This window comes from Anomalospiza imberbis, chromosome 22 (genome assembly GCF_031753505.1).
Source record: "Anomalospiza imberbis isolate Cuckoo-Finch-1a 21T00152 chromosome 22, ASM3175350v1, whole genome shotgun sequence".
Lineage (NCBI taxonomy): Eukaryota > Metazoa > Chordata > Aves > Passeriformes > Viduidae > Anomalospiza > Anomalospiza imberbis.
In genome coordinates, this window is record NC_089702.1 from 5840518 (window position 1) to 5866328 (window position 25811).

The window sequence follows — 25811 nt, forward strand, 5'->3', positions numbered from 1 at the left end:
GCCCCTTCCCTGGGGGTATCCCAGCTCTTCCCCACCTCCCTGTGAGCCTCTCCGAGCACACTCCGTAGATAATTCCGTTTATTTCCTGTATTTACACAAAATTACACAACCAGGACCTTCAGCCTCACCCCCAGACCCCCCTGTCCAACACCAGGGCTGGGCAGGGGGGAGCAGGATGGATCCATGGAGGGATGCAGGGAAGGACAGAGGGATGGATGGGTGGATGGAATCCATGGGTGGATGGAGGGAAGGACAGAGGGATGGATCCATGGATGAGTGGAGGGATGGATGGATGGATGGATGATGGATGGATGGAATCCATGGAGGGATGGATGGATGGATGGATGGATGGATGGATGGATGGATGGATGGATGGATGGATGGATGGATGGATGGATGGATGGATGGAATCCATGGATGGATGGAGGGAAGGACAGAGGGATGGATGATGGATGGATGGAACCACTGGTGCTGGGATCCACTCACACCCCACCCCCATCCCGGGCTCTGCCCTGCCCGGGGCAGGTCCGGGAGGGATCCGTGCTCTCCTCCTCCCACGGACACACCTCAGAGCTTTTCCTCGTGTCGAAACTGGGCTTGGCAGGTGCTGCTGGAGCCTCTCCAGCTTCCCAAGGACAAACCTCAGCCAGGCCAGTGCCAGGGCTGGGGCTGCTGCCCACCCCTGGGTGCTGGATGCTGGGCAGGAGTCGGCACAGGGGCTTGTGCTCGGCTTCCCCGTGGGATCTGCCCCTGGATTTTTCCAGAAGTGTTGGAGACACAGCGCTGGCACCCAGCTGTCCCATCCCTGCAGGGGAAGCTCTTTGGGCTCCCTTTGGCTGCACATCTGGCTGGGAGATTTCCTTCTCCAACCCAATGGGCTCTGCTGCTTCCCAGGGGCAAATTTCAGATTTCCTGCTCTCCGTGCTGTCGGATTTCTTGGATGGCTCCTTCCCCACTGCAGATTTCAGGGAGAGCTCCTCCGTGTCCAGGCTCTCCCATGGACAGATGGACTCTCGGTCTCTGCTCCCCTTCTCCACAGCTTTGGAGACTTTTTTTGGTGGAAGTTTCTCCTTACCTGGGCCAGTTCCTTTCTCCAGCTGAGGCGCAGCCACCTCCCAGGGACAGATTTCAGATTTGCCACTGGATACAACCTCCCAAGGACAGATCTCTGCCTTCTCTGAGCTCTGGGATTTCCCTGAAGGAGCTGTGGGCAGTGCTGAGCTCCCAGTGTGGGATTTGGCTGGGGGCTGCTCCGTGTCCGGGCTCTCCCATGGACAGACAGACTGTCGGTCTTTGCTCCCCTTCTCCAGAACTTTAGAGGCTTCTCTTGATGGGAGTCTCTCCTTACCTGGGGCTGTTCCCTCCTGCAGCTGAGGTGCAGCCACCTCCCAGGGACAGATTTCAGCTTTGTCACTGGATTTGGAGCCCTGAGACTCCCAGGGACAGATCGATTCCCTCTCTCTGCTCCCCTTCTCCAGAGCTTTGGTTGTTTCTTTTCCTGGGAGTCTCTCCTTTCCTGGTGCTGTTCCTTTCTCCACCGCAGGTGCAGCCACTTCCCAGGGACAGATTTCAACTTTGCTGCTGGATTCGACCTCCCAAGGGCAGATGTCTGCCTTCTCTGAGCTCTGGGATGTCCCTGAAGGTGCTTTGGGCGGTGCTGAGCTCCCAGTTTGGGGTTTGGCCAGGGGCTGCTCCGTGTCTGGGCTCTCCCAAGGACAGACGGACACTCGGTCTCTGCTGTCCAGGGATCTCTCCGGGCTGGCCAGCGCTGCCTGGCGCGTGATGCGCTTGTCGCCCTTGGAGCCCCCAGCAGGGACCTGCTTTGCCTTTGGCTGCTGGGAGGGAGGTTCAGCCACCTCCCAGGGACAGATCTCGGCTTTGCTGCTGGATTCGACCTCCCAAGGACAGATCTCTGCCTTCTCTGAGCTGTGGGATCTCCCTGAAGGAGCTGTGGGCAGTGCAGAGCTCCCAGTTTGGGGTTTGGCCAGGGGCTGGTCTGTGTCCAAGCTCTCCCAAGGACAGATCGAGTCCCTCTCTCTGCTCCCCTTCTCCAGAGCTTTGGTCTCTGCTTTTCCTGGGAGTTTCTCCTTACCTGGTGCCGTTCCTTTCTCCAGCTGAGGTGCAGCTGCCTCCCAGGGACAGATTTCAGCTTTATCACTGGATTTAAGGTCCTGACTCTCCCAAGGGCAGATCTCTGCCTTCTCTGAGCTCTGGGATTTCCCTGGATCTGCTTTGGGCAGTGCTGAGCTCCCAGTGTGGGATTTGGCTGGGAGCTGCTCCATGTCCAGGCTCTCCCAAGGACAGACAGACTCTCGATCCTTCTTTCCAGAAGTGAAAGAAGCTCCCACTTCCTTCAGGATTCCTTGACTTGTGGAAGGGCTTTTGCTCACCCTGGATGGCTCCTCTTTGTCCCGTCTGGGCTTCTCTTTACCTGAGGGTTGTTCCACCACCTCCCAGGGACAGATCTCGGCTTTGCTGCTGGATTTAACATCCTGAGTGTTCCCAGGACAGAGCTCTGCCTTCTCTGAGCTTTGGGATTTCCCTGGAGCTTCTTTGGGAAGTGCAGAGCTCCCAGTTTGGGGTTTGGCCAGGGGCTGGTCCGTGTCCAGGCTCTCCCATGGACAGACGGACTCTCGGTCTTTGCTCCCCTTCTCCAGAACTTTAGAGGCTTCTCTTGATGGGAGTCTCTCCTTACCTGGGGCTGTTCCCTCCTGCAGCTGAGGTGCAGCCACCTCCCAGGGACAGATTTCAGCTTTGTCACTGGATTTGGAGCCCTGAGATTCCCAGGGACAGATCTCTGCCTTCTCTGAGCTCTGGGATTTCCCTGAAGGAGATTTGGGCAGAGGTTTGGCTGGGGGCTGCTTTCCTTTTTCCGGTGCTCTAGGCCCCACTTTTTCTTCCCCTTTGGAAATGCCATGCATGTCCTGCCTCGGTCTCTCCTTCCCCAGCGGAGCTGCAGCCTCTTCCCAGGGGCAGATCTCAGTTTTTGGGCGCAGCTCACCCTCCACCTCCCAGGGACAGATGTTGGCCTTTTTGCTCTCCGTGGTTCCAGCCCGCTGGGATGAGGCTTTGGGCCGAGCTGGGGGTTTCCCTGCGAGCTCCATCCCAGGCTGCTCCACACCTTCTCCAGATTTGGGGGATCTCTGCCCTTCCTGCTCTGTGTCCCAGGGGCAGATTTCTGCTCGGACACTCCTTCCCTGTTCCTGGCTTTCCCACGGGCACACCTCAGCCCTCCTGCCCTCCGCTTGCTCCGGGGCCACTTTCGGCAGCTCTGGTGGTTTTTCCATGCCCGGAGCGCGCTGAGAATCCCCCTCACTGCCGCCCTTCCCAGGGCAGATTCCTGCTTTGGAGCTGGAATCTCCCCGCGTTCCCCCAGGACTGAGCTCTCCCTGCGCGCTCCCAGCCCTGCTCCAGCTCCTTCCAGGGACCCGCTCGGAGTCGGGCTGGCTGCTCCCCTCTTCCAGCGCCTTGTCCGGGCTCTCTGGGATCCCTGCGTCCTCCCGGGAAGCGATCGCCTCCTGGCGCAGCAAGGCTCCCCTTCCTGCCGGGATTCCGAGCGATCCGGGCGGACCAACCTCAGCCCGCGGCTTCGGCCCCGCCGCGCCCCGCACGCTGCTCGGGGTGGGCTTCGCAGGCGGCTGCTCCTCCTCCGGGTGGTCCCGGGGCTGGAAGGACCTGCTGGTCCCCTCGAGCTCATCAAGTGTCCCTTCCTCCGCTGTGACCCCAGGAACGTCCTCCCCCGGATCCACTGCAGGAGCCTCGCCCCCTTCCTGGGGCTGTACCCGTGCCACCTCCGGGGGACATTCAGCTCCTTGGTGGCCCGCGCTGGGTGGCTCCAGACGCCCACCAGTACCCGCGTCCCCTCGGGCAGCGCTGGGCCCCGCTGCCCCTTTGTGCCCATCGCCTGTCCCCGCGGCCAGGCTGTCCCATTGTCCTCCTGTCCCGCTGTCCCCCCAGTCCGCGGCTTCCCCGGGGGTGGCGGCGTTGTTGTTGTGCTGGAGGGCGGGGGCCTCGAGGCTCTGCCTGCTCCCCTCGGGGATTTTGGACACGGGGTCTGGGCTGAGTCCCCCGAGGGACACGGCCGAGGCCTCTGCCAGGCCGGGCTTCTCCCTCCTGCTGCTCCCCCTCTTCCTGAGGCTCCCCTCGCTTTTCCCTTTCAGGATGCTCTTCCCCCTGGAGCGGTTGAGGGCTTTGATGGCGAGTCCCAGGCTGCGGAAACTCTTCGTGGGAGGCTGCTTGGGGCCGGGGGAAGCGGCCGCTATGTCACCGGGGGTCCCCGACTCTGCTGCCTCGGCCGCTTTTTGTTTCCTGCCCAGGATCTCGTCCTGGACCAGCTCCCAGGGACAGACGTGTGCCGAGGTGGCCGTCGGGGTCAGCAGCCTGCCCTTCCCTGCCGGGGGGGACGCGCGCTCCGGGTCGTCCCCTGCTGTCCCCTCCGCCTCTCCCGCCTGTGCCGAGGGGCCCGGCGGTGGCTCCGGGCTGTCCCCGAGCGTCCCCGAGCGCTGCAGGCTCTGGTAGCGGACGGGGGGCGGAGGGGGGGTTTTCTTCACGGTCACCCGCACCTTCCTGGGCGGGTGGGCGCTGTCGACGCTGACGCTCTTGATGGGCGCGTAGGTGACATGTTTGTGCCCCTTGGCATCGCCCGGCGGGGCCGCGTCCGCCTGCGAGCCCCTCTCGGCGGGGCTCTGCGGTGTCGCGGCGCCGCTGGGGACCCCCGGGGCCGGCGCGGAGAGGTGGCGGCTGCCGTGCCACTGCTCGCGGGCGGCCCTGCGGGCGGCCAGCAGCGCCGCTTCCCGCGCCCCGGTGACAACGCTGTGGGACTTCTGCAAGGGCGGCGCGCGGCCCGGGGGTCGCTGCCAGTGCCCCGCCAGGTTTTGGGCGCTGGCCGATTTGCACAGGAGCGGGGCGGCGTCCAGCGAGTCGCTGTCGGATTGCTCCAAGTCCATCACCGCCGCCGGCGGAGGCTCCTCGGGCGGGCTGGGTGTGGGCGACCCTCGGCGGGGCTCCCGCGGGGGCCCCTCGGAGCTGCGGGACTTGCGCAAGGCTGAGGAGCGGCGCCGGGAGCTTTCGTCCCGCATCCTCAGGCTGGTCCCGGCGGCATCCACGAGCCGCTTGGCCGAGGAGCTGCGGCGGGACAGGGTCCCCGCCCGGTCCCCGGCGCTGCTGCGGCGGGACGCGCTCTCGGCCAGCTCGGCACCGCTGCGGCGCAGGATGGAGCGGGCGAGGCTGCGGCGGGAGCTGCGCTTCTTGGCCAGGTGCGGGTTGTTGGTCGCCATCCGCCACGTCTTGTGCACCTCTAGCTGTCGGTAAAGCTTCTTCAGCTCCTCCTGCGCCGCGGGCGGGCGGAACGCGGCAGAGAAAAGGGAGAGAGGAGAGCGCCTACAGCGGGGGCTGTGGCCGGGACCGCCCCGCCGAGCCCCGGGTTGTCCCCGTGTCCCCAGAGCCCCCCGCGCTGCCCAGAGGACGCAGCGGGTTTTCCCACCCGGGTGGGGTCACCCTGCACCCCCTCGTCCCCTCCCTCTGCTTTGCATCGGGAAAAGATTGCGAAAGGCTCCTCTTACTCTGCACAGCTAGCGTCAAAAGAAGGTCCTGAGTGTGCCACCCACCCGAATGTCATCGGGGTCGAGACTGTGCTCGCTCCAGGCGGACGCGATGCTGCTGTTCATGCAGGAGCCCGAGCGCCGCATGTCCAGCTCGTCCTCGTACACCTCGGCCGTGATCTCCTCCCGCAGCGGCGAGCCCGAGTGCAGGAACTGCGCGGGGACACGGGGGGCTCACTCAGGGGGTCCCGACCCAGCTCCCCGAGTCTCTGGGATGGGTGTTAGCGATGGAGTGATGGAACTGTGGGGGCTGGAAAAGCTCTCTGGGGTCAGCGAGTCCTGCTGTTCCCCCAGTGCTGACAAAGCCACGTCCCCAGTGCCACATCCACATGTTCTCGAGCACTTCCAGGGGTGGGGACTCCACTTGTTCCAATGCCTGGTCACCCTCTCCATGATAAATTTCCCCGATATCCAACCCAAACTGCCCCTGGCACACCCTGAGGCTGTCCCTCTCCTCCTGTCCCCATTCCCTGGGAGCAAAGCCTGACCCTCGCCAGGTCCTGTCAGGGCCTTGTGGAGAGCTGGAAGGTCCCTCTCAGCTTCCTCTTCTCCCGACTGAGCCCCCCCAGCTCCCTGAGCCTCTTCTGGTGCTCCAGCCCCTTCCCCAGCTCCATTCCTTCCCTGGAATACCTTGGGAATGAAGAGCAGGGCCAGGGTCATGGTGATGGTGCCGTGGGTGTGAGCGAAGAAGAGCAGCAGAGTCCAGTCCGGATGCAGCGAGGGGACAATCAGGAACCTGGAAGGGACCAGGAGGGCAGTGCCAGCTCCCACCACAGCCCCCTCCCCACCTCCAGACCGCACAACCCCCCCTGCCTGGCCACCCAAACCCTTCCCACTGTGGGGGTCCCGAGCACCCAAACCCCCTTTCCTCTGGAGATCCAGAGCACCCAAACCCTTCCCACCTTGGGACGGTTCCTGAGCCTCCCCAGGGGTGGAACCTTGGTTCCCGGCCCTACCTGACCACGTGGAAGGTGGCAGAGACCATGAGCTCGTTGTGGAGGGCGATGCCCATGTAGCGGGGCTCGTGGAAGGCCGAGGGCACGGCGCGCGTGGCGTAGCACAGGAAACTGCCCCACAGCAGGAACAGCATCTCGGCTGTGGGGCAGAGCAGGACACACCCTGAGCGGCCACACCCAGCCCCTGGGCAGCTTTTGGGGTCTCAGCTGCTGCCCACCACCCTCACCCCGGGATGTGCCGGGTCGGAGCAAGGTCTGGAGCATCCCCCAGAATGGCCTTCCCAAAGTTTAGGACTCAACACCAGGGGATGCTCAGAGGGGAGGGTGGGAGGCAGCTGGGGGACCCCAACCCTCCTTGAAACCTCCAGGAGGATTAAAGGGACAAGGGAATGAAAGGCCCAAATTGTGGGATGGGGTCCTGGGGCTGTGGGGATCCCAGGTCCCTGCAGCCTCCAGGAGGATTAAACAGACAAGGGAATTAAGGCCCTACAATTATGGGATGGGGTCCTGGGACCATAGGAACCCCCAGATCCTTGGAGCTTCCAGGAGGATTAAAGAGGCAAAGGAATGAAGGCCCCACAATTATGGGATGGGGTCCATGGGGACTCCCAGATCCTTGCAGCTTTCAGGAAGATTAAATGGATTTGACAAAGATAGCCCCACATTTCTGGGGTGGGGTCCGGGGGCCATGGGGACCCCCAGGCCTTGCCGGGGGCCGGTCTCACCGATGACCATCATGTAGTCCCAGCAGTCGTGGCCGCAGATGGAGAAGTGGAGGCCGCGGCTGGTCTGGGCGCGGATGACCAGCGGGATGTTCTTGTGGGCGTTCTCCAGCATGCCGATGGTCCAGGCTGCCAGGAACCACAGCACCAGCAGCAGGATGGGCGCCAGCATCCGCAGCACCCGCCCGCTCGACACGTAGGGAACGCGCTGCGCCGTGCGCGACAGGAACACCTTCAGCACCCTGCCGAGGGGCGTGCAGGGTGAGACCCCCGCCCGTCCCACTGGGACCCCCGCCCATCCCAGTGACACCCCGCCCATCCCAGTGAGACCCCCACCCATCCCAGTGAGACCCAACCCATCCCAGTGAGATCCCAGCCCAACCCAGTGAGACCCCGTCCATCCCAGTGAGACCCCAACCCATCCCATTTTGGGAGTCCCACTTTCTCCCCACTTGGGGTCCTAAGTACCCAAACCCTTCTCCCTGTGGGGGTCCTGAGACCCAAACCCTTCCCGCTGTGGGGGTCTCCAGCCCCCAGCCCCCGTCCCAGCTACCTGTAGAGCTTGAGGGTGATGGTGCCATAGACGATGGCGAAGCCGAGCATCCGCACCCAGCGCAGGACGATGCAGCGGAAGATGCTCGGCTTGAAGTACAGGATGAACACCTGGAGCGGTGGGAGAGAGGGATCCGGGCTGGATCCCACCTGCCCCAGCCTCAGGAACCACCTGCTTTTCAGGCCAGCCCTGTGCCACCCTCCCCCGTGACCCTGCAGCAGCCGCTGCACTCATGCGGGAGGGCAGAGGGGATTTGGGCAGGGATTAATTCCTGCAGCCAGTGGGAGAAAAGGGATTTGGTTTTCTGAGAAGGTTTATACAGCAGCCCCCAGGGACCATGCCAGCAAAATTAACAATTAGGTGGAGCCGTGCCCATGCCCTGCTTGGGGCAGCTCCATCCTGGAAACCCCATCCTGGAGCTTTCCAACCTGAGGACAGCTGGATACTCACAGGGAAGTAGAGGAGGAGGGACCCGAAGAGGATGGTCTCCAGCAGGATGATTCCTGATGTCCGGATCCTCTGCAGGGATAGAAGTGTGAGGGTGCAGCCTTGGAGGGGACAGGGCCAGGGCAGGGGGACCCCTGACCCCGCAGGGCTTGGGGTGACAGTGGAGCAGGGGGACACGGGGACACCTTGCCTTGCTCCGTCGGAAGTGGTAGGACACGAGCATGCTGAGGAAGATGGCCAGCATGCAGCAGGCCTGGCACGACAGCACCGCCGCCCGCAGCACCTGGTCCTCCTGGATCAGGCAGGGCGTGTCGTCCTCACAGGTGGCACAGCCCGGGCGGCACGGCCGGCACCCCAGCCGGGACCCCCCGTCTGTCCCTGCCACACCTGGGGACAGAGCGATGGCTGGGTGGGATCATGGCATTGGGGTGGGATCAGCACATCCCAGGTGGAATCCCCAAATCCCAGCGCCTGGGCACGTGTTCTGTGTCCCCAAAGCCCCCCAGGCCTGGCCCCCACTCCTGTATCCGTGTGCCACTGGGGACAGCAGGGACCCCGGGGCCTGGTGGCACTCACCTGCCCAGGCACTGCTGGCCACTCCGCCGGCTCTGTAAAAGCCCGGCTTGCACCTGCACAGGTACCTCCCGAGGACGAAGCCACGGCTCTCCTGGGGGACGCACTGAAGGAGACAGCCTGAGACACGTCCCCCACCCCGTGTCCCCCCCGTCCCCAAAGCCCCCCGCCCCAGGACCTCCAGCAGCCCCCAGCTCACGGGTACCTGACCCCACGCCATCCTCCCCCACAGCCGTGAGGAATCAGTGGTTAAACATTTCAGAATTAAAACCCAAAGCTTGGCCCCAAATCCCTCCCTAAAACCTAAATGGACACCTAATGCAGCCGAGCGCCCTAATCCTGCCCAGCCGTGACGGCAGCCTCGGGCCGGGCCCTGCTCCCTAATCCCCCCCGGCCGCATCCTGCCCCGAACGGGCCGCGCTGGCGGCTCCGCTGGGCATTGTTGTTTTCTGGAGGGATGCCCGGCCCTCTGGAAGGCATCGCTGGTAGGAAACAGGAGCTGGCGACGCCTTTCCCGCTTGGGGACAGCTCTGGATGGGACCCCAAGGCTGGGGAGCTGCGGGGCTCGCCCTGCCTGTGGGTGCTGCTGGTTGTGCCAAGCCCCGAAACGTTCGGGCACGGCTGTCTCGCCGGGGTGGGCACTGCTGGAGGGGCCGGGGTGATGCTGCCGCCGGCTGCCAGGCCCCGTCCCCACCGTCCCCGCGGTGCTCGGGCAGGGAGCGGCCGGGTCACACGGCGCCGCTGGCGGTGGGGAGGGAAGATTTGCACAATAAACCTCTCACCGCGGTGCGAGAGCAGCTGAGCGAAGCAGATGGATCGCCCCGGAGAGGATAAAGCTCAGCCCGGAGGGAGGGACGCGGGGCACGGGCAGCCCGGCGGGGCTGCGGGGGTGGTTGTGGGTGCGGGGTGCCCCGGTCCTGGCAGGGGAGGGCATGGGGTGCAGGGTGCCAGGGCCCGGTACCTGGGTGCTGTTGAGGTCACAGCGATGCGTGTCCGAGAACCAGCCCGGCCCGCTGGAGCACTGGTCGATGGCCACGTCCCGCAGCTCCACGTCCACCCGCACGACCCCCCTGTGACCAGGGACGGGGTCAGCCCAGGGGGTGGCGTGGGGCGTCCCTGTGCCCACCCCGTGCCACCCACCCGGAGTGGCCGAGCCCCAGCGCTGCCTCTGGGCCAGCCGCGGTGGGGCTGGGGCACGGACCAGGGGGACAGTGACAGCGGTCAGCGATGTCCCCAGACCCCCGGACAGGGGTGTTGTCCCTCGGAGCCGTGTCTGGGGAGGCTGGAGCTGGGGCAGGGGCAGAGGCTGCAGCTCCTGGGTGTGAATTCTGCCCCTCGAGAGGGATTTTAATGCAACCGATGGGGAAATGGGGGCCGCTGGGGTGGCCCCCACGTGCCCCGCGGGACCAACGCTCTTCCCTGGGTTCTCCAAAGGGGACAAGGGTTTCCCCTTGGAAATGGGGCCGTGTCCCTGCTCTGGGACTGATCCCAGCTCACCCTTCCCTCCCCACCGCCTCCCTCTGCGGCTCCCCGTGCAGCGGGGTGCAGTAGGACCCCCCAGTCCCGGGAGGGGTCCCAACCCGGCTCACCCACCCCCAACGCAGCAGTGACAGGGGGTGGCAGCGCGAGGTGGGCAGCACAGGGGACACCGGGAGGGGACAGGGAGTCACCTCCGTGCTTGGGGATGTGTGAAAACACCCGCGCACCTGCAGAGGGACACGGGCAGGGCGCTGGGGACACCCCGGGGTGGGTGATACATCCAGCTGCACACACGGGGCAACCCCCACCCCTTTTGACACCCTCCAAACCCCTCCGGGGCTCCACTTACTTGAACTCGGGGCTGAGGTCGGGCTTGAGCCCGTAGAAGGCGGAGGAGAGCGTGACGGCCCAGGTGGGCAGGAAGCGGCCCTCGCGGCACTCCAGGAACGGCGGCGACCACCGCACGTGGCCCGGGTCCCCCACGTAGCTGTCCCCCCGCTGCCACTTGGGGGTGTCCAGGCTGCGCAGGTCATTGCTGAGCACCCGCTTGCGGAGCGCCGGGACCCGCTGCGACTTGAGGGCGTTGAACCACTCGTTGTCCCAGCTGAGGTTGCCCAGGCTGGGAGCGGCGCTGGAGACGTCCTGCAGCAGGATCTGGCCGTCCCCCTTGGTGGCCTGCAGCATCAGCCGGGGCTTGGGGGCCAGCGGGTGGGCGTCGAGGGCCAGCACCGCCCTGCGCACCCACGGGTGCCCCTCGGCCAGGCTGCGGACCAGCGCCTGGTACCACTCCACGTCCTCGGCCACGCTGGCCTCGCGGATGTCGTTGGTCTGGAAGAGCATGTTGAGGAAGTTGGCGGCGTGGGCCAGCGCCTCGGGGGCGGCTCGCAGGGCCGCCCGCAGCGCCGGGGGGGGCCCGGGCCCGGGGGCCCCCGCCGCGACACCCCCGCTGCAGTTGGCCCGGGCCAGGCGCTCGGCATCGCCCGTGCGCAGGAACGCCAGCGCTGCCGCCGAGCCCTCGCTGTCCCCCGGCGCTCCCGGCTCCACGGTGGGCGCCCACGAGGATGAGGGGGCCGGCGACCATCCCGCCGGCCGCGGGGGTCGCTCCTGCGGGCGCTGCCCCGCCGCGAGCACGGCGACCTGCACCAGCACCGCGTGGAAGCCCCAGAGCAGCGCCCGCCGGCACGGCCCCATGGCTGGGGGTCAGCGGAGCCCCCCGGCCCCCGGCGGCCCCCCCGGCCGGCCCGGGGGGCGCATGGCGGGCAGGGACCCCGAGCCGCCCGGAGCCGGCCCCGCGCTCTGCCGCCCGTTCTTCTCCCTCGGCGATGCCGGAGCAGACGTCACCGGCTCCAAACCGTGTTCAGCGGCTGGCGCTGCCCGGAGCCCCCCCCGCCCGCCCCCGCGCTCCCGCTCGGGCGGCAGCGCTGCCCGGAGTCCCCCGCACCGAGCCCCGTGGGGACCCCGCGCCCCGGCCCCTCGGGCTGGCCGTGATGCAAGCGCATCCTGATGGGAAGCCATGGCAACGGCAACCGGAATTTTCCTGCCCGTATCCCCCTCCCCGCGGCCCCTCGGCAGCCGGGGGGAACGGGGCGCCCGCGGGGCCTCCATGCGGTCGCGAGATCCAATCCCGCAGCGTCCGGTGTCCCCCCCCCGGGCCATGGGGTGGGAATGGGGGGTGGCACCCACGCGGGGTGTCCCTGTGGGGCTGGGGGTGCTGGGTGCGGGCAAGAGCAGGATCTGAAGCCCACCCCCCAAGTGGGATGTCTCGCGCAGCAGACCCGGGGTGCAGAGGGGAAACTGAGGCAAGGGAGGGTGCTCAGTTTCCTTGCTCCAGCCTCAAGCAACGATGACCTTCCCCAGCCTCAGCCCGCGGGGAGGCGTGGGGAGAGCGGGCCGCCGTCCCCTCTGCTCCGGCCGGGACGCACCGCCCGCCAGAACCGGCAAGAGCCGCGCAGGGCTCGCGGTACGAGGCGTCGCGTGCCCGTGCCTCAGTTTCCCCCACCGCATTCCCCGGTCCCGGAGGATGAGTCCGATGGGTCACGGCTGGAGCTGCGTGTCCGGGAGCCTTCGCTGCCCCCTGGCTCCCCCATCCGTGACCCTCCCGTCCCCGTGGGTGCCGGGACCGCGGGGGTGCCGGGTTCGGAACCGGTCCCGCCCGTGGGTACTGGGGACTCGGAGCGGCTCCCGGGGCTCGGAGCGAGTCCCGCCCGTGGGTGCCGGAGCCACCCTTGGGTGCCGGTGCCGCCGGTGGATGCGGCGGCTCGGAGCGGCTCCCTGTGCTCCGTGCGTGTCCCGCTGCCCGCAGGGTGTCCCCGCGGGTCCCCGCGGACCCTCCACGTGCGGTCGGGGTCTCGGGAGCCCGGCCTCCACACCGGGGAGGAACCACAACCACCGGGAGAGGCGGGACCGGCACCGCGGGGCGCGGCCAGCGGCGGAAGCGCGGGGGCGGGGCGGCGGCGGCGGCGGCGGCGAGGGGGGGGCGGCGGCGGCCGTGCGAGGGCGGCGGCGGCCGCCGGTGCCGGTGCGGTCCCGGTCCCCGCGGGCCATGCGGCGGCCGTAGCCATGCAGCGCGACGGGGATGCGGCGGCGGCCGCCGCGGCCTCGTACCGGGTGCTCAGCCGGCTGCTGGGCTATGGCACCGGGCCGGAGGCGGGCGCGGCGGGCGGCGCCGGTACCGGAGCCGGCGCGGCGGGCGCGGGGCCCGGCGGCGGGGGGCGGCTGCCGGGGGCCGGGCCGGCGCTGCGCAGCCCGCGGCCGCAGCTGATGGTTTTCCGCAACGCGGCGGCCGAGGGCCGGCCCGGCGAGGACTGCGGCCCGGCGGCGGCGGCGGCGGCGGCGGCGGCGGGCGGGGGGGTCCCGGGGGGCGGCGGGGCCGAGCTGTGCCCGCGGCACCGCTGCGCGCTGGAGCCCAAAGCGGCGGCGGGCTGGGGAGCGGCGGCGCAGAGCGGGCTGGAGCTGCAGCTGGCGGCGCTGGGGCTGCGCCCGCCGGGGCTGGGGGCGAAGGGGGCGGCGGGCACGGCGAGCACCCCCTGCCCGTGCCTCGGGCCGCCCGCCGGCGAGGAAACCAGCGATGCGCTGCTGGTGCTCGAGGCGCTGGAGCCCGACGAGGGCGGCAGCGGCTCCGAGGACGAGCCGGGGTCCCCGGGGCGCGGGGCCGCCCGCGCCGCCGGCAGAACGGCAGCCCCCGGCCCCGCGCCGCCGCCCGCGGGCACCGGCACCGGCCCCGGCGGCAGGAAGGGCTCGCTCCGCATCCGCCTCAGCCGCCTCTTCCGCACCAAGAGCTGCAGCGGCGGCTCGGCCACCGGGGACGCCGCCAGCGCCGCCGCCTCGGCCGGGAGCCTCACGGATGTGTGCGGGGCCCGCGGCCGGGAGCAGGAGCCGGGCAGGTACGGGGGCACCGGCGGTGGGATGGGGAGGATGCTGCCGGGGCAGCGCGGGGTGCGGGCCGTGTCCCCGCGGCCGGGGGTGTCCCGGGGCCGTGTTCCCGCGGCCGGGGGTGTCCCGGGGCCGCGTCCCCGCGGCCGGGGGTGTCCCGGGGCCGCGTCCCCGCGGCCGGGGTGTCCCGGGGCCGTGCTGTGATGCTGTGCCGAAGGGCGATGCGAAGCTCCGGGGCCGTCTCACGCCGCGGGTCCCGGTTGGGGTCAATCTCGGAGCGGCTGCCGAGGCCTCGTCGCTCACACTGGCGGAGCAGGGTCGCGCTGATTCAGGCCTGCATCCCTGATGGGGATGGTGGAAAAACCTCTGGGAGCGGGGCTTGGAGCATCAGTCCCGTGAGGAGCGGCTGGGGGGGCTCAGCCTGGGGAAGAGGAGGGTCGGGGGGACCTCCTTGCTCCACAAATTCCTGACAGGAAGGTGCAGCCAGGTGAGGGTCGGGCTCTGCTCCAGGGAACAAGGGATGGGGTGACTCGAGTTGTGCCCGGGGGAGGTTTAGGTTGGATGTTGGGGAAGATTTATTGGTGCAGGATGTGGTGAGGCACAGGCTGCCCGTGGAAGTGGTGGAATCGCCATCCCTGGAGTTGTTCAGCAGATGTGAGGATGTGGCACTTTGGGGACACGGGCTGGTGGCCGCGGTGGGGTTCTGTGGAAGGTTGGGCTCGCTGATCTCAGAGGGCTTCTCCAGGCTCTGTGGTTCCATGAGATGAGGGGACGGGTGGCTCGGGCTGCTGCAGGTGCTGGGGCAGCGCTGTCCCCTCTGGTGACGCTGCTGTCCCCACGGGACTGGCATTCTGTCACTTCAGGGTCCTTTCCCCAGGCTCTGCTGCTGTGGGGGCTCAGCTCTCCCTCCCTCCATGCAGGAGGAATCATTGCCAGCCAGAGCTTGGCTGGGATGGGGGCACAAATCCCGGGATTTCTTGGTGTGGGACCCCACAGGTCCCTCCTGTCCCTCATCCCTGTTCCATCACCTCTGCTGCTCCAGCGGGGCAGGAGCTGCTCCGTCCCAGCTGTGACCAGTCCAGGGCTGCTCGGTCCCTGCTTCCTGGGCTCCTGGAGCCACCTTCCATGACATTCCCGGCAGCAGAGCCGAGATTTCTGCTGGAGAGGGCCAGGTCTGTGCAGCAGGCAATAAAGGGGTGGGTTCAGTGCCTTCCCTGCAGGGTTCCTTCACCCTCCACAGGGATTTTGGGGTGCGTTGCCTCCTCCTCCTGCTGCTGCTGCATGAGCTTCAGGAAGCTTTTCTCCAGGCTGCAGCTGCTGACGCGGGGTCAGGCGTGACCTGCAGCCCTGGTGTGTGGGGACAGTGCCCTTGGGCAGCCCGAGGAGGCCAAAATTACCCCAGAATGAGCTGTCCTTTGAAGCAGAGGCTGGGTGGGGAGCTGGCAGCTCCCAGCCCTGCAGCTGGGCAGGTGCTGAGGCCTCTGGAGCTCCTGTGGCCCCGCGGAGCCTCCCTGGGCACGTGGGGAGCTGGAGCAGCCTCAGACGGTGGCTGCTTGCCCACAGGTGACTCAAACGGCCCCAGAGGAGGTGCCTGGAACGACAGAAAGCTTTGCTGATGGGATTGGGGTTATTCCAGCAGTCCTGGGGCCTCCCGGGGCTGGGAGCAGGGAAACACCTGGGAATCGCTGCCTGCTCTTCCTCTGGTCTGGGACTTTGGTGGTCACTTGGGTGGTCACTTTGGTGGTCACTTCTCGAGCAGCTCCTCGCACTAGTAACAAAGGTTACTCCAGGGTGCCCGATGCAGCAGCTCCTGTGGGTCAGACAGGACTTTGGTGCCTCCAGTTCCAGGAATCCCATCCTGGTGCTGGGGGATGGGTCATTCGTGGTCCTTTTGGCTCTGGTGGGATGATGGTGATGATGATGAAGACCCAGGACCTTTCCTTGCTTCTGCTGGGAGCTGGAAGTTGTTGCCTCCTGACCTGTGGCCCCCATGGATATGGGATGGATCTGGTGGGAGCTGGCAGTTACAAAACTGGTTGGGAATGCTGCTGTTCCTGGGAATGCAGGTGCTCCTGGCCCTCACCAGGGCTGCCCTTTGAGCTGTTCCCACTCATTTTGGCCTCTCTGGGCTGAGCTCCCCCACCCTTCACCCACATTTTTGGGGTGCTCCAGGCAGAACCCCTGGATTGCTCCGGCACCCAACCCTGTTTTGCCCCTGGAATTTGGCAATTCCCGATGCTGGGAAGCAGCGTGAGGTCTGTTGTGAAACAGCTCCGTGGCTCCCTGGCACCTGCTCAGGGTTTTCTGTCCAAAATCCTGATTAATTCCCTGCTCAGGGATTTGCTTTGGAGCAGGACGGAGCGCCAGCTTCTCCTGGTTCCCTGCCCTGATTAGGAATTGGAGAAACGCGTGGATGGAGGTCCTGGGAAGGATGGAGAGGGTTCTCGAGGCTGGAGAAGGTTCTCCTGCTGGGGAGAAGGTTCTTGAGGTGGGAGAAGGCTCTCCTGGTGGGAGAGGGTTCTCGTGGCAGTGAAGGGTTCTCCTGGCTGGAGGAGGTTCTTCCACTGGGAGAAGGTTCTGGAGGCTGGGGAAGGTTCTCGAGGCTGGAGAAGGTTTCCTTGGTGGGAGAAGGTTCTCCTGTTTATTTCCTGCTGGGATTCCGAGTCTCCCCATCTCTCCTCACCCCACTTTCCCCTGTTTTTCCCCACAGGAAACACAGACTGACAAGAACCCAAAGTGCCTTTTCCCCGGTTGTGTTCAGCCCCCTCTTCACAGGTGAGGATTTGGGGGGGATTTGTGCAAGTTTGGGGATTTTTGTTTTGCTGTGGGACGAGCGGGGAACGGGGAATTTTGCTGCTGTGGGATCCCAGACCGGGATCTCTGAGGTGTCCCTCGGTCCTGCTGGCCTCAGACCCAAAAAGGAGACCCCAAAGAGAGGATCTGAGCCCAGGACAGGGCCTAAACCACCAGGAAAGGGGTCTTAAGCCCAAGGACCTGGTCTGAGACCCCCAGGAAAGGGTTTAAGCCCAGGGACAGGGCCTAAGACCCGCAGGAGAGGAGCTGCTTTTCCTCAAAGGAATCTGCAGAGGAAAACCTGGAGATGCCAGCGTTTCGCTTTAATTTGGGAGGTTGATTTTGTTAATTATTAGTTTATCTGATTATTTTTAAAATGACTTTTTAAAATTTAATTACTTTTAAAATGACCGTGTCCCTGGTGCCACACATGGATCAGCTCTGCTCGTTGTGGGAATTCCATGCTGGAATAAATCCCTTGGAGCCTCCTTGTCCCATCCAGCTGCTGGGCTTGGGGCAAATTCCCTCAAGGCCTCTCCAAAGACGGATAAATTTATTTTGGGAGCAGCTGACGGGAAAAATCTCCCAAACCCTGCGGAATTCCTTTCCCTGTGCTCATCCTGGGGACCAGGCCTGCCTGATCCCAGCCCTAGCTGGGCTTTTCCATCTCCTTTTCCAGGTGAGACGGTGTCGCTGGTGGACGTGGACATTTCCCAGCGAGGGCTCAGCTCCCCTCACCCTCCGACCCCTCCGCCGCCGCCCCGCCGGAGCCTCAGCCTGCTCGGTACTGCCCTGGGGATGGCGCCTGGAAACCTGGGAATTGTCCTTGGAACCTTGGGAATCGTCCCTGGAGCCCTGGGGATTATCCCTGGAAACCTGGGGATTGTCCTTGGAGCCTTGAAAATGGTCCCTGGAGCCTTGGGAATTGTCCCTGGAGCCCTGGGGATGGTCCCTGGAGCTTTGGGAATTGTCCTTGGAACCTTGGGAATTGTCCCTGGAAACCCGGGGATGGTCCCTGGAAACCTGGGGATTGTCCTTGGAACTTGAAAATCGTCCCTGGAGCCCTGGGAATGGTCCTTGGAAACCTGGGAATGGTCCCTGGAGCCCTGGGAATTCCAGTGCTGGAAAAGGAATCCCTGTCCTCCAGCAGTACCCAAACCAGAGAGGAGTTGTCACTGGGAATCCCCAAATTCCCCTTTCCAGGATCTGGGGCTCTGCTGAGAATCCCCAAATTCCCTTTTCCAGGCTTTTTTCTGGGCTCTGCTGAGAATCCCCAAATTCCTTTTTCCATGCTGTTTTCCGGGCTCTGCTGGGATTCCCCAAATTCCCTTTTTCATGCTGTTTCCCAGACTCTGCTGAGAATCCGCAAATTCCCTTTTTCATGCTGTTTTCTGAGCTCTGCTGGGAATCCCCAAATTCCCTTCTCCAGGCTGTTTTCCGGGCTCTGGGGCTGTTCTTTCCCTGTTTCCTGACCTGTCTCTGCTCTCTCCTAGATGATATCAGTGGGACGCTGCCTCCGGCTGTGCTTGTGGGGCCCATGGGCTCTTCCCTGCAATCCTTCCCTCTGCCTCCGCCTCCTCCGCCCCACGCCCCAGGTCAGCTGAGCTTGGCCAGCTCTGCCTTTGCCCTCCCGGAATTCCGCTTTTTCCCTCCCGGAATTCCGCTTTTTCCCTCCCGGAATTCCGCTTTTTCGCCCCCTTGCAATCTCCACTTTTTCCCCTCCTGGAATCCCCACTTTTTCCCTTGCTGCAATCTCGAGGCGTCTCTGGGTGACAGTGACAGTGACCTCAGCTGTCTCTGGGTGACAATGGCAATGACCCTGGCTGCCTGTGTGGGTGACAGTGACCCTGGGTGACAGTGACAGTGACCCAGCTGTCTCTGGGTGACAGTGACAGTGACACTGTCAGGGCTGTCTCTGGGTGACAGTGACAGTGACAATGACCCGGCTGTCTCTGTGTGACAGTGACAGTGACCCGGCTGTCTCTGGGTGACAGTGACAGTGACACCGTCCCGGCTGTCTCTGGGTGACAGTGACAGTGACACCGTCCCGGCTGTCTCTGTGTGACAGTGACAGTGACACTGTCCCGGCTGTCTCTGGGTGACAGTGACAGTGACAGTGACAGTGACACCGTCCCGGCTGTCTCTGGGTGACAGTGACAGTGACACTGTCCCGGCTGTCTCTAGGTGACAGTGACACTGTCCCGGCTGTCTCTGTGTGACAGTGACAGTGACAGTGACAGTGACACCGTCCCGGCTGTCTCTGGGTGACAGTGACAGTGACACTGTCCCGGCTGTCTCTGGGTGACAGTGACAGTGACACTGTCCCGGCTGTCTCTAGGTGACAGTGACACTGTCCCGGCTGTCTCTGTGTGACAGTGACAGTGACAGTGACAGTGACACTGTCCCGGCTGTCTCTGGGTGACAGTGACAGTGACAGTGACACTGTCCCGGCTGTCTCTGTGTGACAGTGACAGTGACACTGTCCCGGCTGTCTCTGGGTGACAGTGACAGTGACAGTGACACTGTCCCGGCTGTCTCTCCCTGCAGACGCCTTTCCCCGGATCGTGCCCCTGCGGCCACCGGAGGCCCCGGGCCAGCCGCCCCCGCCACACCTGCAGTGTCCCCTGGCCCGGCCCGACCCCAGCAGCTTTGCCGCCAGCCTGAGGGAGCTGGAGAAGGTACCGGGAACAGGCGGGAAAATCGGAGTCCCCAGGGTTTGGGATTTGGGAATGCGGCCCCTCAGGGACTGGGATTTGGGAATCCAGGACTTTGGAGTCCAGGAAAACCTTTTCTGAGCATGGAGGGGGGGTCTGGATCCGCTCTGTCCCCTCATCCCCGTCCCCTCTTCCCTCAATGCCATCCGACACACGGGAGCGACCTGCTGGGGCTTCTCCCGAGGGAATCCCCATTCCCCGCTGCCGCTCTCTGTTCCCAGTGCGGGTGGTACTGGGGCCCCATGAACTGGGAGGACGCCGAGATGAAGCTGAAGGGGAAACCGGACGGGTCCTTCCTGGTGCGGGACAGCTCCGACCCCCGCTACATCCTGAGCCTGAGCTTCCGCTCGCAGGGCATCACGCACCACACCCGCATGGAGCACTACCGAGGTGAGCCATTCCCGGGATCCCAGAACCCCTGGGATGCCATTCCCAGCTCCAGTAAATAAATACCCGCATGGAGCACTGCCGAGGTGAGCCATTCCCGGGATCTGGTAATCCCTGGGATGCCATTCCCAGCTCCAGTAAATAAATACCCGCATGGAGCACTGCCGAGGTGAGCCATTCCCGGGATCTGGTAATCCCTGGGATGCCATTCCCAGCTCCAGTAAATAAATACCCGCATGGAGCACTGCCGAGGTGAGCCATTCCCGGGATCTGGGAATCCCTGGGATGCCATTCCCAGCTCCAGTAAATAAATACCCTCATGGAGCACTGCCGAGGTGAGCCATTCCCGGGATCCCAGAACCCCTGGGATGCCATTCCCAGCTCCAGTAAATAAATACCCGCATGGAGCACTGCCGAGGTGAGCCATTCCCGGGATCTGGGAATCCCTGGGATGCCATTCCCAGCTCCAGTAAATAAATACCCGCATGGAGCACTGCCGAGGTGAGCCATTCCCGGGATCTGGGAATCCCTGGGATGCCATTCCCAGCTCCAGTAAATAGATACCCGCATGGAGCACTGCCGAGGTGAGCCATTCCCGGGATCCCAGAACCCCTGGGATGCCATTCCCAGCTCCAGTAAATAAATACCCGCATGGAGCACTGCCGAGGTGAGCCATTCCGGAATTTTTGGGATGCCATTCCCAGCTCCAGTAAATAAATTCACCTACCACACCCACATGGAGCAATACCGAGGAACAAAGAGCTGGCAGTTCCCTGGAAAAGTGGGAATAAGGAGCTGGCAGTGTCCTGGCAAAGTGGACTTGAAGGGAATTCTGACACATGGAAATTTTAGGGAGAATTCCTTCCTGGGAAGTGTGGTCAGCTGTTGGAACGGGCTGCACACGGGGTCCCCATCCCTGGGGACGCGGTGACACCGGGGTCCGGGGGACAGCTGGGATTTTTCCCGGCCTGCAGAATTCCCGGATTTTGGTGGGAGACGGGGATGTCCGGACCGGAGCGACCCCCTGGGAGCTCAGGTGTCCCCAGCTCCAGTTTCATCCTGGGCCACCTGGGCGGCTCAGGTGACAAAGGCTGACCCAGGGCGTAATTAACAATCCCGTTAATCAAGGAGCAGGAACATGAGACTGCTGCTGTGGAAAATGATCCCAGGGCTGGGAAACGGGGACAGCAGCACCTGGAGCTGGGAATCCTCCACGGTCACCTTCCTTTGGGAATGCTGGGATGGAGCAGGGACACTCCAGAATATGAGAACATTTATTAAATATTTATTGAATATAAGGATATTGAATTTATTAAATATAAGGATAATGAATTGATTAAATAGAAGAATATTTTATTTGTTAAATAGAAGAATATTTTATTAGTTAAATAGAAGAATATTTTATTAGTTAAATAGAAGAATATTTTATTTGTTAAATAGAAGAATATAGATTAATGAGAATATTTGAATGATTAAGTACGAGAATATTTAATGTATGATATGAGTACATGAGTATTTAATATCATAAATATGAAATATTTTGAAATATTTCATAAATTTAATATATTGTATAATAGTATTTAATGTCCTAAATATTAGACTATTTAATTGATTAAATATAAGCATATTTATAATACATAATAACTTATAATAATATACTAACAAGAATATTAAATATAAGAATATTTATTTGATTAAATGCTTATTCAATTGATTCAATATAAAATATTTAATTTACTACATATAAGAATATTAAATTCACTAAATATAAGACTATTAAATTTATTCAATATAAGAATATTTAATATATTCAATAGAAGCATATTTAATTTATTAAATATGTGAATATTGAAAAGTTTAGCTGTTCCCAAATCCATAAAACAGAGCCCACTCCAGGGGATTTTGGGAATGCCAGATTTGTCACTGAGCGTCCTCCCCCTGTTGCTTCCATGATGGTGCTGGGGAAGCTGCTTTCCCAAAAATTCCTTGGAATAACAGGAATAATTTCCCTGTGCTTTCCCAAAAATCCCCTGGAATAACAGGAATTATTTCCCTGTGCTTTCCCAAAAATCCCCTGGAATAACAGGAATTATTTCCCTGTGCTTTCCCAAAAATCCCCTGGAATAACAGGAATTATTCCCCTGGGCTTTGCCAAAATCTCCTGGGATAATGGGAATAATTTCCCTGTGCTTTCCCAAAAAATCCTTGGAATAAAGGGAATGATTCCCCTCTGCTTTCCCAAAAATCCCCTGGGATAACGGGAATTCTTTCTCTCGTGAAGGCACCTTCAGCCTGTGGTGCCACCCCAAGTTCGAGGACCGCTGCCAGTCCGTGGTGGAGTTCATCAAGAGGGCGATCATGCACTCCAAAAATGGGAAATTCCTCTACTTCCTGCGCTCCCGCGTCCCAGGTGAGCCCGGGAATGGGATGGTCCAGGGTCCCAGGTGAGTTTGGGAATGGGATGGTCCAGGGTCCCAGGTGAGCCTGGGAATGGGATGGTCCAGGGTCCCAGGTGAGTTTGGGAATGGGATGGTCCAGGGTCCCAGGTGAGTTTGGGAATGGGATGGTCCAGGGTCCCAGGTGAGCCTGGGAATGGGATGGTCCAGGGTCCCAGGTGAGCCTGGGAATGGGATGGTCCAGGGTTCCAGGTGAGCCTGGGAATGGGATTTTCCTGTGATCCAGGTGAGCCCGGGAATCTAATCCTTCCTAATCCTGATCTCCAAAATCTCCTTTTTTCCCCCGAAAAAGGTCTCCCTCCGACGCCCGTCCAGCTCCTGTATCCCGTCTCCAGGTTCAGCAACGTCAAATCCCTGCAGCACCTTTGCCGCTTCCGGATCCGGCAGCTGGTCCGGATCGACCACATTCCCGAGCTCCCGCTGCCCAAGTGAGTCCTGGTATTCCCCCATGGATCAATCCCTGGAATTCCCTCCCAGGCAGCGGGAAGGGATCCGTGACCACAGGTCCGGGAGGGAATCATTGGCTTTTCCAGCTTTGGGACAGCGGGATCGATGTCCTGTGGGGTTTAGGGGTGCAGTGGGAATGAGGAATTCCCTGCCGTGCCAGAGTTTTGGGAAGCAGCTCCTGTTCCTGTGGAGGTGCTGGGAGGGCTGGGAGTGCCGGAGGGGTTGTGCTGTGGGATCTGGCTCTTCCTCGTGTTTTCCAGGGAAGAGCCTCCGGTTGTGCTCTGGGAATTTCTGGGGGGCTGTGGCTCAGGGATCCGGCTGTTCCCGGTGTTTTTCCAGGCCCCTGATCTCCTACATCCGCAAGTTCTACTACTACGACCCGCAGGAGGAGCAGTACCTGTCCCTCAAGGAGGCCCAGCTCATCTCCCGACAGAAGCAGGAGCCGGAATCCTCCACGTAGCGGAGCCGGCCCGGCACTGACGGTGCGGGAATGACTCGGGAGTGGTCTGGGAATGGTCCAGGGATGGTTAGGAATGTTTTGGGAATGGCCTGGAATGGTCTGGGATGGTTGGGAATGGTCCAGGGATGGTCAGGATGGTCTGGGAATAATCTGGGAATGGTTCAGGAATGGTCTGGGGATGGTCTGGAATGATCTGGGAGTGGTCTGGGATGGTTGGGAATGGTCAGGATGGTATGGGAATTGTCTGGGGATGGTTGGGAATGGTCCAGGAATGGTTCAGGAACAGTCTGGGAATGGTCTGGAATTACTGGGAATGGTCCAGGGATGGTTGGAATGGTTTGGGAATAGCCTGGAATGGTCTGGGATGATTTGGAATGGTCCAGGGATGGTCAAGAATGGTGTGGGAATGGTCTGGAATGGCTCAGGAATGGTATGGAATGGTTAGGAATGGTCCAGGGATGGTCAGGGTGGTCTGGGAATGATTGGGAATGTTTCGGGGATGATCTGGGAATGGTTCAGGAATGGTCCAGGGATGGTTGGGAATGGTCTGGGAATGGTTCTGGAGTGATCTGGGAATGCTTCAGGAATGGTCAGGAATGGTGCCTCATCCCAGGAGCCAGCCCACGTCTTGCTGATCCCTCAGAACCACAAACCCCCCTGGAGAAGCCGTGGCTGCTCCCTCAGGGGTCTTTTACCATTCCCAAACTTTCTTTTGGAAGGAGAGCAAGACTTCCTGGCCTTTTACCATTCCCAAACTTTGGAAAGGAGAGCAAGTCTTCCTTGCCTGTTACCCTTGGGAATGGGAACAGCATTCCTGGCCTTTTACCGTTCACAGACTTTCTCTGGAGAGGAGAACAGGGTTTCATGTTCTTCCACCATTCCTGACTTTCCTTGGGAAGGGGAATGGGGCTTCCTGGCCTTTTACCATTCCCATCTTTGCTCGGGAAGGGGCCCAACCCTCCTGCTCCTCCCTTGTTCCCACTCCCATTCCCCCTCTCCTCCAGGCCCCGATCCCTCCCAATCCCATCTGATCCCAATTCCCGGTGTTTTTTCCCGGCAGGAATTTGGTTGTTGCCCTCCTGCCATGGTGGGGAGGAGGCTGAGCTCCTGCTGCTGCTGCTTCTGCTCTTTTCCCTGGAGGAGGGGGCCCAGCATTCCCAGGAATCCCAGGAAACCCAGCAGAGCAGGATCCGGAGCCCTGGCTCCTGGGAAAAGGAATCCTGGGGAAAGTGAGCCCGGCCCCGCGGGATCCCTGCGGAACAAAGAATGTCACGGCACTGTTCCCAAGCTTTCCTGGAAGTTTTCAGTTTGGATGTCTCTGGATTTTTTTTTTTGTTTTTGGATTTTCAGCATGAGGAAAACTGGATTTTCTGATCCCACCTTGGGAGTTTCAAGGTGGGGGAGAGGGAGGGGAAAAAAGGGGGAATTTTCTGGGAAGATCCCTCTGCTCCGAGGCGTCGTGGCGAGGCTCTGATCCTCACTGGAGAGCTGCAAACGGAGCCAGGGGGATGGAATAACCCCTGGGAATAAATAAAGTGTGGAATTCTCAGCAGCTCCACAGCTCCCCCACTCCCCAGGATTTGGGAAAAGAGATCCAAGCCCTCCAGGTTTGGCAGGAGCATCCTGGGAAAAGCTTGGAGCCACGGAAGAAGAAGAGGAAGGAAGAGCGAGGGATGTGGTGGATCCAAAGGGAACATTCCTGGAAGCTTCCCCTGGAGCCCTGGGAAGGTGGAAAAGCTGCTGCTGGAATTGCTGGAGCGCTCCCTGGATCCTGCAGGGATCCCAGACTTGGGATGGGCTCTCCCAGCCTGTCCCTGGTGGATTCCAGAGGCTGGGAATGCAGTGATTTCCTCCGGAGGATCCTCCTGGAGCAGCTCCCTCCTCTCCCTGGGACATTGGGAACAGCAAATCCAGGAGAGCTGTGGATCTTTCCCAGTTTTTGGGCACAAATTCCCTCCCTCACCCCTTGGGATCCCGGGCTGCTGCTCCATCCCCTGAGCAGGAATTCCGTGGGGGAACTTCCAGCTGGGAATTCTGGAGAATTCTTCCCTGCTGTGTTTCAAGGAGCAGCATTCCAGTGCCCTGAATCCAAGGAATTGCCCCATCCTGCCGGATCTGAGGATTCCCTAGAGCCCTGGGAGCTGCCAGGACCTCGGGGGATGATCCCAGACCTGGAATTCCTGTGGATTTTAATGGAAAATAATTCCAAGCTGCTTTGCCACGAAAGGTGCTACAAATCCTGCCCTGCCTGCCTCCTCCAGCTGGGATTTGGAGGAAAAAAAACCACAATCCTTAAAAAAATTCCAGGTTTCTGGGTGAAACTGAGCTTGAAAATCCGTGGAAATACCTCATGGGACTGTGTGAGGGGAAAACCTTCCCGAGAGCCAGGCCTGCTCCAGCTTTCCTTCCCCCCAAAAAAACCAAGAGACCCTGGAAAAAAAAAAGGAAAAAGGAAAAGTGGATCAGGGATGGATAATGGGATGCAGGGAATTGGGAAGGTGTGAGGCAATCCAGGGAAAATCCAGGGAAAATCCTGTTCTCTCCATGGGGATGTGGTGGCAGCATTCCCACTCTTCTCTGGGAGTGGGGAGAGGTTTGGGAAGGGGGAGCAGCAGATCACGGAAAAGCGGAGCTGGGGGCACTGGGAATGGGAGCTGGGGGTTTGGGGTTTTTTTGCCACCCTGGGGTGCTCCCAATCCCCCAAAAACTCATCCTGGGCTGTTCCAGTGCCCTGAAATCCCACCCTGGGGAGCTCCCAGTCCCTAAAAATCCACCCTGGGCAGCTCCCAGTGCTCCCAGTGCCACCCCTGGGGCACTCCCAGTCCCCGAAAACCTCATCCTGGGGAAATCCC

The 25811-nt window shown here is 62.0% G+C and overlaps 2 protein-coding genes across 14 annotated transcripts; one reads left to right on the forward strand and one right to left on the reverse strand.

Moving 5' to 3' along the window:
• Positions 1 to 426: 426 nt before the first annotated feature.
• GPR179 (G protein-coupled receptor 179) lies at positions 427 to 11922 on the reverse strand. 12 transcript variants are annotated; one of them, XM_068211799.1, is made up of 14 exons: positions 10680 to 11922; positions 9813 to 9921; positions 8855 to 8957; positions 8469 to 8665; positions 8282 to 8350; positions 7832 to 7941; positions 7282 to 7520; positions 6557 to 6695; positions 6231 to 6336; positions 5607 to 5753; positions 2451 to 5327; positions 1896 to 2177; positions 1554 to 1856; positions 428 to 1433 (listed from the first exon to the last, which is right to left on the reverse strand). In XM_068211799.1, the coding sequence occupies exons 1-14, from the start codon at positions 11519 to 11521 to the stop codon at positions 483 to 485; spliced, it is 6474 nt and encodes a 2157-aa protein (XP_068067900.1). In that variant the 5' UTR covers positions 11522 to 11922; the 3' UTR covers positions 428 to 482. The 12 variants fall into 12 exon arrangements, with proteins under 12 accessions (XP_068067909.1, XP_068067906.1, XP_068067900.1 ...); XM_068211804.1 differs by lacking the exon at positions 1554 to 1856 and having other exon boundaries at positions 428 to 1112; positions 1386 to 1433; positions 1857 to 2177; XM_068211800.1 differs by having other exon boundaries at positions 428 to 1112; positions 1386 to 1433; positions 1554 to 2177.
• An 864-nt stretch (positions 11923 to 12786) lies between these two features.
• Positions 12787 to 24335, forward strand: SOCS7 (suppressor of cytokine signaling 7). Of its 2 annotated transcripts, XM_068211899.1 has the most exons (10): positions 12787 to 13713; positions 16413 to 16477; positions 17175 to 17279; positions 17989 to 18090; positions 19043 to 19173; positions 19431 to 19599; positions 21878 to 22006; positions 22345 to 22480; positions 22839 to 22981; positions 24020 to 24335. In XM_068211899.1, the coding sequence occupies exons 1-9, from the start codon at positions 12890 to 12892 to the stop codon at positions 22957 to 22959; spliced, it is 1782 nt and encodes a 593-aa protein (XP_068068000.1). In that variant the 5' UTR covers positions 12787 to 12889; the 3' UTR covers positions 22960 to 22981; positions 24020 to 24335. The 2 variants fall into 2 exon arrangements, with proteins under 2 accessions (XP_068068000.1, XP_068068001.1); XM_068211900.1 differs by lacking the exon at positions 17989 to 18090.
• The last annotated feature ends 1476 nt before the right edge of the window (positions 24336 to 25811 follow it).